The 12,297-nt window shown below is 45.2% G+C and overlaps 2 protein-coding genes across 2 annotated transcripts in view; both read left to right on the top strand.

Annotated features, from left to right (window-relative positions):
* Positions 1-12,297, top strand: part of polr2l (RNA polymerase II, I and III subunit L) — a 104,750-nt gene that overhangs the window by 9,458 nt on the left and 82,995 nt on the right. The gene's annotated exons all lie outside the window — the stretch shown is intronic.
* sdhaf2 (succinate dehydrogenase complex assembly factor 2) lies at positions 149-2,306 on the top strand. Its single transcript, XM_053513207.1, has 4 exons — positions 149-256; positions 791-1,002; positions 1,739-1,848; positions 1,964-2,306. Exons 1-4 carry the CDS (start codon positions 230-232, stop codon positions 2,092-2,094), a joined length of 480 nt encoding a protein of 159 aa, XP_053369182.1. The 5' UTR covers positions 149-229; the 3' UTR covers positions 2,095-2,306.

Genomic DNA, 12,297 nt, shown 5'->3' with positions numbered 1-12,297 from the left:
CTCGGTCAAGTGTAAATATAGTTCCAGGATATATACAAATTAAAATATAAAATTATGTTGTGGTCGAATGTTAGACATTTTCACATATTAAATATAATTGTGGTTTGTAATAATTTTAAGATGAAAAATGATGTGTAGAAATATCTAGGTTAGGTGAAGGAACGATCAGAGGTCTGTGTGATCAGAGCACATCCGGGAACTTACAGTGTTAGCATTAGCACAGGTCATCATGCTCTCCTCAGCAATAAGGAGGACTGTGAGTGTGTTTATGTTATAATTGTATTATTATTATTATTATTATTATTATTATTATTATTGTTGTTGTTGTTGTTACTATAATTCAGGATCACACAAAATGTCCTGATAAGGCAACAGTAGACAGGAGGTGTTTACTTTAATAGCATGGAGTTAGTGCTAAGCTAACAGTGCTGAAGCTCAGTGAGGGGTCTGTTGGTGCTGGTGTAGGTCACGTGACTTTGTGTACAGTGTTCAGCATGTTCATCACTTCAGGGTGTGCGCTTACAGCAACCTAATCCCCATCACAGGGGTGTGAGGAGCCCCGGTGCAGCAGCAGGGGGTCACTGGATATCAAACTCATCCAGAAAAGCCCAGAGTTCCTGATGTTCTGCTGGGTGTGGAGGTGATGAGTGCGATTTAGAGCAGCGTACAGTCCCTGAGAGTGAGGCGGTACTGATCCTGACCTGATCCTGATCCTGACCCTGACCCTGACCTGTGGGTTTAATAATGCTTATCATTACAGCTCTAACTCCTTCTTCCTTTCCCTCACCAGGTCTTGCGTGGTGTTCGGTCTCCCCGGCGTCCAGATGGTGCGGTCTCACTGCTGAGCCGGTCTTACCGCGGCGACGCTCCGGACACAGAGCAGTTCGCCTTCAGCCTGCCCCCGTGGGAGGAGAAGAAGAACGAGCCGCTGGACATCAAGAGAAGGCGTCTGCTGTACGAGAGCAGGAAGAGAGGCATGCTGGAGAACTGCATCCTGCTCAGGTGAGGAGCGATTCCACAGAGGGTCCGGTACCGAAAGAATTAAAGAGCTGCACAATCATCTTGAACTCATTTCTATTTGGGATTGGACCCCAGAACCCTGAAGTTAACGGAGCTGATACTCTAAAGTGTAATAAGTGTAAATATAAAGTAGATCTGGTGAGTTTCTCAGGACTGTCCACCACCTCCATGGTTTATTCTCCTCACCTTAATCTACAAAGTACCGCTAAGAGTTTAACACCACTCTCACCTCCTGTTCATTACACTAACTGTCGCTCGCTAACTGACGGTCACCAGCTCCACCAGTCACGGGTAGTTAGTTCCTCCAGGTGAGGAAGGATGTGTGTGGGCGGAGCAAAATAACAGGTTAAATAAAGAAACAAATCATAATCCGTTAATAATAAATGGTGTTTGTGGAACTGGTGTATAAAAGTGATATCACACTTAAGGTCGTGCTGTTGTAATGAATATCAGCACAACTGTGATAGACGTTCTGATATTCAGTACAACAGCATGAGCGTGAGTGCGATATTGCTTAACTAGCTCTAGACTGATGAATGTGACAGAGGAGTGCACCGAGAGCAGGAGAACTTTTCTCTTATAAATATATAATTAATGAATAATAAAATATAATAAATAGATTGTTCGAGACAATTTTATGTCAGATGAAAAGTGTTGCTCTGAGATCGCTCTACAGTGCTTCTCGTAACACTCTTAACTCGTGTCTGTTTCCCCTCAGCCTTTTCGCTAAGCAGTACCTGGAGAGCATGAGTGAATCCCATCTGCGTCAGTACGACCGTCTGATCAACGAGCCCAGTAACGACTGGGACATCTACTACTGGGCCACAGGTGAGACATCTCTGAGGTTCTGAGGGGCAGCACTGCAAGTAGTCAGTGAGTGTAAATAATAATACTCAGCTGTGTGTGTGTGTGTGTGTGTGTGTGTGTGTGTGTGTGCATTCAGAAGCGAAACCTACCCCAGATGTCTATCAGGGAGAAGTGATGGAGCTGCTGAAGGAGTTCACTAAGAACAGAGAGATGGAGCAGAGACTGGACGCCCCGAGCCTGGAGTACCTCGACACACACAGGCGCTGAGGGGTTTATCCTCCTGGTGATGTGGCTCAGAACATGCGCCTGGTGGAAGAGTTTGTGTGTGTGTGTGTGTGGGACTGAGTATGACTGAGACTAAGAAATGATGCTTGATGTGATTCGAGTCAGGTGTGGAGAGTGTGTGTGTTACCTGTACAGTGATTATAATGTGGAGCTCTATATAATAAATGTTTGATTAAAGATGATGATGAAGATGATGATGAAGAACTGTGTCCTTTATAAATGAATGTGTAAAAGGTGTGTGTGTGCAGGTTTATCTGATATAATGAATGAAATAAAAATGAATAATCTGCAGTGTGTAACAGGCCTGCAGGGGGCAGCACAGACTGGTCTATTTATTTATTGCATAAAGAATAAGAGTTTTTGAATTAATTTTAAATTAATTAATTGATTTATTTCTTGAGTGTGTGGGGGTGGGGGAAGGGGGGGTTGCAGTGTATGTATCATAATTCAACAACCCCAGGGGCAACTGGCATAATTGGTGAGACCAAACTATGGGGATAATATCAGGGATAAAAAATAAACAAATAAGTAACTATAGTTTCATTTGGAAATCCACACACATACACACGAAATAAACTCAGCAAAGCTTCCCTTCAGTCATTCTGACTCCGACTAGAACAACTCTGTCCTTTATTTCCTTCTTAAGGTTTTATTGGCACAAACATGAGGGGAACAAAGCAGTAAGGAAATGAGGATTGATTACATACTTAATTCATAATCAGATAATCACTCTGTCTCACACACACATATATTTCGGTGGATGATTAATAGCCTCCCGTTGCACCATGATATGTTTTGCTGATCGTGAGGCTGTGTTATTATTTTCTCCTGGGATATTAGGCCATTTGTCTTCGCTTCTAAATTTAGGAAACAAGCTAAAGTTCTGCCGTCTGAAAGGTCACTCGGTGCGAGAACCTCGGCTAAACCTGACGCTTTACTGACGTTCGGGTAACGTTATAACTGGCGCGTCAGTGTGCTTACAGGCACTCGCAGATAGACATGTGTACTGATCGTTTAATTCTTAGCTCCTGTCCCAGATGATGGACGGCATCATCATCATCTAAAGACAGACCCTGCAGGACCTGTCTGAGAACTGACCACACAGCCTTTGTTCTGAGGAGTCTGACATCAAGGCATGTTGTCTTCCACTTGTGCGTTCCTCGTATCCCCAAGGTTTTCCACACACCTTGCTTCGAGGCATCTGTCATTACAGTTTCTCTGGTCGCAGTGAGAAACACACGTGCCTCGGGGTATGCGCAGACCTACTAACGATACCTGAGGTGTAGAAGCTCTGCGTGGGGTTGATGTGCAGCTCCCCTGGTACCCGGGTCGAGCCTCGTACCCCTAAACTGCCTCGTACAGATTTAGTTCTGAATGTAAGATCTGGACACGTTGTGAAGCTCAACTCGTGGAATCTTTGTGAGTACACTGGGTGGTAACGCTAACGCAAAAGTGATGGGTGTGAAGGAAGAAGCTCAGTGGGTAAGGTGTTGGACTGCTGGTCAGAAGGTCCTAGGTTCAAACCCCAGCACCATTACAAGGCCCCTTTTTGGGACCTTAAGCGAGCTCCATAACTCTTGTGCTCAGATGTATAATGAGATTTTAAAAAATTGTCACTCCGGATATGCCAGAGTTCAGGTTTAGAGTTTTGGATCCAGCTATTTTGCGTCCTCATTTGTTTTATCAACACCAGTGTTTTTTGCTGCTCTGTCTGTCAAGGCTTAATTAGCGCTTTAGTACCCGAATGCTCCCACCATCTCCCAGCTCACAAGGGAGGCGTCCAACAAGAGTCTCTTCTGTTTTAACACCTCGCTGGTGGATTGGACTACTTCTAGATGTCCAAGGTCTTATGAGTCCATAAGTGTCTGAGATAACAAACCCTCTTTACTCCCTGACAAAGTGGACCAATAAAAGGACGTATCTTTCGATAGACTATGAAGCACTTTACACCGCAGGCGATAAGATCTCTCAACCACATCAACATGCAGATCTAGTAGAATCTTTTAACATCCATGGACACTATAGACACATTCACACACATCTACACTCACATCTACACTCACATCTACACTTACATGTTTATGTTTACATTCTGGACCATTGCACAAAGACACTTTAATACGGCACCTTCGTAAGTCACTTTTTATGCACATTTGCACACCATCTTCTATCGCCAAATTTCAATTAATGTTCTATGTACAGTATATTTCTATTTAAATTTCTATTTTTCTCCTAGTTAAATTTAATGTTCTATCGTATTTCTTTTATTTCTTTTATTTACATTTATTTATATTTATTTCTTATTATAAGTTTTAATTCTCTTTTTAAGGTCACTGGCGGTCGTATAAGCATTTCACTGCATATCGTACTGTGTATGACTGTGTATGTGACAAATCAAATTTGAATTAGAATTTCTGTCAGTTGGTGTGGATCGGGGCGTCGCAGCACAGCTACTGCACCACGAATTAGGTCAGGCGTTCAGCTCTGGTTTCAGATTTGATATTAATCCGTGGAGTGTTTGCGGCTGATCCTCAGAGCTCTCCGCTAGCAGCCCATCGCTGCTTCACTGGCAGCGCGGCTCATTACTGAATCTTACAGAAGCACTGAGAGTACATCGCGGGCTGGCTCTGTACAGGGCAGCTGTGGGGAGCGTCTCTGAACTACGTGTCTCATTACACTGTTGCATGGGAGCCAGGATGTCTGTTAATAAACTCAGACGTGCCTGCTGTTTGCTGCTACCATGTAGGATAGTAATGAATAGTCTGAATTGTTTACATCGTCTGTAAGCTTTATTGATGTGGGCTTCAACAGAAATGACCCGCACTCTGTGTGATACTCGCCAGTCGTGGGCAGGGCCGCGCTTTCTTCTGAGTGTGCAACACGACGTGAGCTGGAGTGTGAAAAGATGCAGTCAGCTGGATGCACATGTCCCCAAGGACACGAGCATTCGTCCTTTCCGGTCCTAGCGTACAGAAGAACTGACAGGTGACCAAACAAAAGAAAAGCTCTGCTATTTTCATACCCTTCAGATGAAGGCTCCGTAAAAGCTTTTAAATTATGTTTAGCTTCCAAACATTTTCTGTGTTGTCCAACATCCAGCTCAGTTAAGTTCAACCAGCCTGTATGAGATACGATGATGTTACTCGGGGTGAGGCTCTCGTGACATCTTTAAGACACACCCAACGTCAGACGTGTTCAAGTCTCATTCTGTCAGTTGGTACTGTCTCCGAGATGGATATCAGAGGCACGGCTATAAAGGTTATCAGTTGAGGGCAGATACAGAGTGGCCTGAGTCCGTTTCACAGAGAGACACTGTGTCTAGATTCATTAAGGATCAATAATAATGTAGGAATGTTTTCATTATAAAGAGTTCAGGTGATAAGAGTCCTAACAGCAGGAGCACAATAACAGCAGCAGGGTTGTGGTCCTAACAGTACCATGCAGAAGGGGGTGGTGGTGTTGGTGTGGGAGCAGGGACGAATGTTGCTGCGAGTTCTCCTGTGAGAAGGTTCTAGTGTTTTTCTACTGATGCTTGGAATTAGCATTTGAAATTTGGTTGGGGGAAAAATCTGATGTATTTTTTATTTTTCTTTGCATTTTCCAAAGCGTAAGATGTAGTGTGTGTGTGTGTGTGTGTGTGTGTGTGTGTGTGTGTGTGTGTGTCTTGCGCTCCCCTGTTGTGCAGCCCTCGGGCGGTGGGCCTCCAGCTGTTTCCAGTCGTGCCTGTTGTTGGCCAGGCTGCGTGTACGAGCCTGTACCTGATCAGGATCTGTCTCCGCTGTCTCCCTGTGTCTACGCAGGCTTGTCAGTGTTGGTGTTATTTAATGTAGAGGAAAGTCAAGCTAGTGTCAGGCTTAGTGAGCCACAGGACCAGCGAGACAAGGGTCTGGTGTCTCACTCTCCATTTGTGTTGTTTGAGATGTTTGAGAAGCTGTTGGCAACCTGAACCTGTTAGAGAACCTGTTGGAGAACCTGTTGGAGAACCTGGTTTAGACCTCTTCACTTTTTCACTTGGGTTTTTATAGCATCGTTGATTGTGTAGATCTGTAAAGGGTTGAGATTGATTGACAGGATATAGCGCACGCCCACCATTTTTTTTACTACTTTTTCTGCAATTGTGTTTACGTATGTAATGTTCTTGTGTAGGGAGTTGGTTACTGGTGTTAGTTACCAGCTCAAGAGACAGTAACTCCTAAGACTCCGCCCACTTCCATTGTGTGTACTGTTCAACATGCTTTTCAACTCACAACCGAACCCCTGACTCTTTTCACCAACTTGAAAACTGCCTGAGATTAAACCGGCAAAGTCAGAACGCAATGTTCGTCCTTCCAATTGGTCAGAAGTTGTAGATTAGTTTTCTGTAACATCTGATGTAACATCAGCCTTAAGGCGAGGCAACAGAAAGAAGGAAGGTGGAAGCATCGCTCTGGGGAAGATTTCTGTGAGGATCCATTTATTAAACATTTATTGAAGGAGACTTCAGTCGCATTAGAGCTTCGAGGTAAAGTTATTCTTTTAAGCTGTTTCGCCGTGGGGAAAGTCTTCAGGACAGAGGACGTCTTTGTGTTTTATAGTTTCTAAGTTATGTGCATACTTTCATAAAAGAGAAAGAGAGAGAAACAGGGAGAGAGAGACAGGGAGGGAGAGAGAGAGAGAGACAGGGAGAGAGAGAGAGAGAGAGACAGGGAGAGAGAGAGACAGGGAGGGAGAGAGAGAGAGACAGGGAGAGAGAGGGAGAGAGAGAGAGGGGGGGAGGGAGAGAGAGGGAGAAAGAGGAAGAGAGAGAGGGGGAGACACAGGGTGAGAGGGAGAGAGAGAGAGAGGGGGGAGAGGGAGGGAGAGAGGGGGAGAGAGAGAGAGAGAGAGACAGGGAGGGAGAGGAAGAAAGAGAGAGGGGGGGGGAGAGGGAGGGAGAGAGAGGGAGAGAGAGGAAGAGAGAGAGAGAGAGGGGGAGAGGGAGGGAGAGAGGGGGAGAGAGAGAGAGAGAGAGACAGGGAGGGAGAGGAAGAAAGAGAGAGGGGGGGGGAGAGGGAGGGAGAGAGAGGGAGAGAGAGGAAGAGAGAGAGAGAGAGGGGGAGAGAGAGATTGGCACGTGATGCAAATTGCTGTGGTATTAGTGAAATGCTCATGCTGTGTGTTTAGAGGAAATGAGGCTCTGTCCTCTGATCAGATTTACATTTAAGAAACGCTGGTCATGTCCATGATTCCCTCGTTCATGACTAAAGCTGTGCCAGGACACGACCGAGCCCATCGGCCGAAACACTGTGTCTGATCAGACTGGAACGCGTTTCCCTCATGGTTCCAGCTTGGATGTATCTCGTTTTGCAGTCACATGTATGGTGTGAGCGGTGCAGTTCACATCATTACTCCCTGTAGCTCCTGTGGGACGTTTTGTCCTTAGTGTTCCACAGTACATGCACTGTTGTGGAGATTCTTTTATCCCCCGTCCTGACTGATATCTGCAGACAGTGGGATGTTGTACCTGCGTTAGAAGCTCTTTGAGGACTTGGGCTTCACCAAACTTCTACAGCTACACCTGCTCTGTAACTGACAGGTGTGTGGGCGTGAATGGGATTGGATCATACTGAGCACTCACAAGTCCTCTGACTGCCTCAAATACATGCTTGACCTGCCTCTAATAATGTCGCATGCTTTACCTGCCTCTAATAGAGTCACATGCTTTACCTGCCTCTAATAGAGTCGCATGCTTTACCTGCCTCTAATAGAGTCACATGCTTTACCTGCCTCTAATAATGTCACATGCTTTACCTGCCTCTAATAATGTCACATGCTTTACCTGCCTCTAATAGAGTCACATGCTTTAAGTAATGTAAGCGGTTAAGCGTACCGTCCAGAGTAAAGTGGTGAACGTAACTGATTAATGATTTCTCTCCTTATTTGTCTTTCTGTCATTTTTTGTTTTCTTTTGGGCGCACCCCCCTGCTGCACCCTCTGCTTGCTGAAATTAATTGATTGTTTTGTGTGTGTGTGTGTGTGTGTGTGTGTGTGTGCGTATAAGAGAGAATAAATTGTGTTTTTGGCTGGTGATGTAAAAGATCTGGCTGCATCGCAAATGTGTTCGAGGGCTCCGAGCCATCTTGATCGCACGCCACTGAGTGACTCGAGTGTCTTGACTGAGCCCAAGAGAGAGACGGATGGACAAAGTGGAGAGAGAGAGATAGAGAGACGGGGACAGAAGAGAGACATACACAGAGAAAGACATGAGAATAGATGAAGAAATAAATGAGCAGAGATGGAGCGACCACAGGGGAAGGAGAAAGAGAAAGGTAGAGCAAAAGGAATGTAAGACATTACAAAGACTGAGAAATAGATACAGGGAGAGTAAAAAAGGGAGTGAGAAATGGAGAAAGGCAGACTCTAATACACGTCTCTCTCTCTCTCGCTCTCTCTCTCTAACAGCTCTCCACGATGTTGTTTCGTCTGATTTTCTCATCATCAGGCAGATCTTTCATCTTCTGCCAGAGAAGTCGCTTTGAAACCGAGGTGGAGAGAAGCAGCACTGTGCACTTCATGTGTAGAGCTTTGTAGTCGAGGCAGAGGGAGAGAGAGCGCGAGGACGAGAGGCGCCATCCCTCCATCATCAGCATCCGAATACACACTCACACAGACCTCTCTCGCACCAGAGGGCCGGCGGGCGTGTGTGACGACGTGCACCTTACACCAGCACACCCCTGAATCTCTTACACAAACACACACTTAGAGCAGAAACCCCCTAAGCTTTACTGATCATGGGCTGCGACCACACGATGCCTCACAGGGTGTGAAATCAAACCTATATTATTGTACAGCGGTGTGTGGGTTCTACACGGGGTCTGTGTAACCCATCAGCACCTGCTGAGGTTTTCACCCCAATGGCCTCTCAGTGTTTCTGTCTGATTATTTAGTGATGATGAATAAACGTCCAGCTCAACAGGCAGCCGTGACTTATTTTCTATTCATGCAGGTCAATATTAAATATCAATACCATAAATAAAATATTTACACACATCGTACTGTTAAAGCCCTTCGGTTTTCATCTCACTGTGTTTACTGGAACTGAACCTGATTTTTTGTGATTAATTGAAAAGACAGACTGAGTTTTTCTTTCTTATCATTATCTTAGACGATTGATGATTATATATTTTTTATTTCTGAATTGCATTTTGCATTTTCATCCGGATAAAGCTAATTAAATCGATAATTGCTACAGATAGAGATAGTTTAATAATGTAAACAAAACACGCTACAGATTTTTTACCATATCTTAAATAAAACATAAATAAATCATTTCCCCCCAAATTTAGATTAAATAAACTGAAAAATGATCTTTTAAAACCTGATGATCTCTGAAGCAGCAGCCGCGGCGTCGCTTCAACCTGAAATAGTGCTCCAACGACGTTTAATGATTTAAAGTTTAATGATCACATTAAACTTTACTAAACATGGACACAAACACAGGTGGTCGCCGCACATCCGGCAGACAACACACAGACAAAACATCAGAGGAATAAACAGAAAACAACCCGACGGCAGAACCCGATGGCCTCTGAGTGGCGCAGAGGTAAAGCGCTCGCCCTATCATCCGGAGATCGTGAGTTCGATTCCCGGGTGATGCTGTAACCTCTCGCAGCCGGAGGCCTAGAGAGAGCTCTACACGGCTCAACAGCCAATCAGGCGCGTCTGTGAGCTCACGCATGTAGAAGGAGCGGATAGCGCTGCCCTCCGGGTGTGTTACTCCGCCCCCAAAAGCGAGCAATGTGAACCCCCCCCCCCCCCCCCTCAAAAAAGGGAGTTCCTGGGAGGCCGGCGTTTCAGACATGAAGCAGACAGTCTGAACTTTCTACCATGATGAGTCCAAGCACTAGTGAGACACTGTGATCAGTGCATTAGTGTATCAGGGGATTATATAGAGGAATAAAGGGAGTGTTTACTCTCAGGACTGTCTTCTGTTATTCTGTACAATCTAAAGTCCCACTTTGACTTGAACACTCCTCGTATTTTAACTCAGTGTGAAGCCCAGATTGGGACTGCACTAGACACTTACTGTAATAGAATGCAGACAGATGTGCAGCGCGTGGTTGTGCCCCGTGAGTAGCGTGTGTAACAGTCTGAAGTTGTGACCAGGTGGACATTTAACTCGTCCCGCTGAGACAACTGCGAAACAGAAACTCGGGTTTGAACGGAATTTCAGAAAGGACAAATCACTCATCACTTAATTTACAATTCGACCTGAAATGAGTTGTTCAGGAGCGGCAAACACGGAGCTGATCATAGTACAGGATTAATAGAGATCGAGCTGGAAACAGATGATTCCTACATTTCTGTTTAATGTGTGAAACATGTAGATTTTTTTTTCCTTACACCAAACATCAGCCTGAGCAGCTCTGTTCATTTACCTAATGATGTTTTTAAAGAAACGATAACGCTGCAGTTCTTTGGTCTTTAATAAACATGCTCCAGTAAGTGTTCAGGACCCGAGGATGGTCACGGTGCCGCTCGTCCTCTGGACCCTGTGGACCCTGTGGACCCTGTGGACCCTGTGGAATCTCACACACCTTTAAAATGGGATGCAGAGCTGTCAGGTGTGTATCACTGTCAAGTGTCATAGATATATAATGGATCCCTGATTCTGATTCAGTCTCTTAGGAGCTGCTGGTGCATCTGTTGGGTGTGTGTGTGTGTGTGTATGGTATGTGGGTGGACTGATAAAGGCGGCGGAATCACTCAGACCTTTGTGCTCGATCAACCGTGAAACCAGAGCGAGATCAAAGCCTTGACATGTTGACTGGAGTTCAGAGGCGTAATGATGAATATTCCACTTGATGATCGCGCTGCCGGAGCGTGGATTGATTTTTGCCTTTGCTGAGGACATGTGAAGGGGCGTAGACAAAACCCTTAATAAATCAAACAGCTGAATAAAGGAACCGGAGCCACTTTTCCACCGACGCGGTGCTGGACCGGTGTTTTGTGTCCCCCTAGCTGAGAGGCGTAACATTCCGACGCCGCTAATGTACGGGTGTAGCTAGAGCTCACGCTGGCAGTGTGTAATTAGCTTCTGAGCAATAATGACTCCACCCATCTACTGTTCAGCTCAGTGCACTCGCGCGGTCAAGGGTTCATCCTCGATCAATATTTTTTAAAACACACCCCTGTCCACGCTGTCCATGATTCACTTTAACAGTGAGATGACACCTTGAGGTGTCGTCATGGCAACAAAATTACGCTGTCCCAAGCCCTTGACACAAAGGGTCTGAAAGGTGCTGGATTGATTGGAAACCCCGCCCCTCAGAGGCCATCCTCACCGAGATGGACATTTAGATACGATCGTATAGGACAATATATTAGGGACACACTGTATATGGCAGCCGTTCAATTGTAGCCAGAAGATAAACAGATTTGATTCATTAGACAGGACCAAGGTCACGACGAGGTCAAATGTCTTGTCCTGAGTCCTGTGTGACGTGCTAGTTTAGCTTAGCAGATGATATCTGACAGCTTTTATTACTTGTAACCTTTATGTGTTTAAATGCAGCGGGCATGGAACTTGACGTGCTATAACATTACCCTTCCAGACGTACCTTTTGTTGACTCGTTTTCTTGTGTATAAATAAAGAAATTACATCAGATCTGCGGGTAAGTTTTTCATCCTAGCGTATACGGTAACGTCTCCTTCACCTCTAGGAGGCGCTCCTGCACTCGAACTCATCATCACAGCTATAGGTATCACAATAATTTTGCAGTCGATCATTTAATATTTTACCAACTCTATTTTTGAAACAATTCCACAGGGACGTTTAGTCTGGTCTGTCTGACTGCTCGGTGTACCCGAGTGATACGGGAATCCCAGACGGTCAGTGTGTGCGTGCGAGGCGTCTGACTTACTGCCCTCTCACTTTGCGAAGTGCAACAGAGTGTTAGCAACATCTAAAATCGTTATAGGACGCTAATTACTAAATCACTTAGCTAAGTGGCACCACACCAGCACTCAGGGCTCTCTGGAACCGACACACACCCTGCATTCCAATGACCAGGCATGACTCTGGTATATACTGTATATATATTTACACACACACAGGATGATCTCCTCCTTTCTTCCTTCATGCGTAGGGAAGATTGAGGAACAAAATAAAGACAAACAGCTCGCTTTGTCTGCCTCTCAAAAGCCAGGTGTAAACACGCAGCCAT

This window comes from Clarias gariepinus, chromosome 15 (assembly GCF_024256425.1).
Source record: "Clarias gariepinus isolate MV-2021 ecotype Netherlands chromosome 15, CGAR_prim_01v2, whole genome shotgun sequence".
NCBI classification, from domain to species: domain Eukaryota; kingdom Metazoa; phylum Chordata; class Actinopteri; order Siluriformes; family Clariidae; genus Clarias; species Clarias gariepinus.
The sequence above is the reverse complement of the archived record's forward strand: the minus strand, read 5'-3'. Positions and strand labels throughout refer to the sequence as shown.

Excerpts from the sequence above, each read along its gene's own strand:
- sdhaf2 (XM_053513207.1), top strand. The coding sequence starts at position 230 with ATGCTCTCCTCAGCAATAAGGAGGACT. Across the intron at positions 1,003-1,738 it reads GAGAACTGCATCCTGCTCAG|CCTTTTCGCTAAGCAGTACC; the intron begins GTGAGGAGCGAT and ends GTTTCCCCTCAG. Across the intron at positions 1,849-1,963 it reads CATCTACTACTGGGCCACAG|AAGCGAAACCTACCCCAGAT; the intron begins GTGAGACATCTC and ends GTGTGCATTCAG.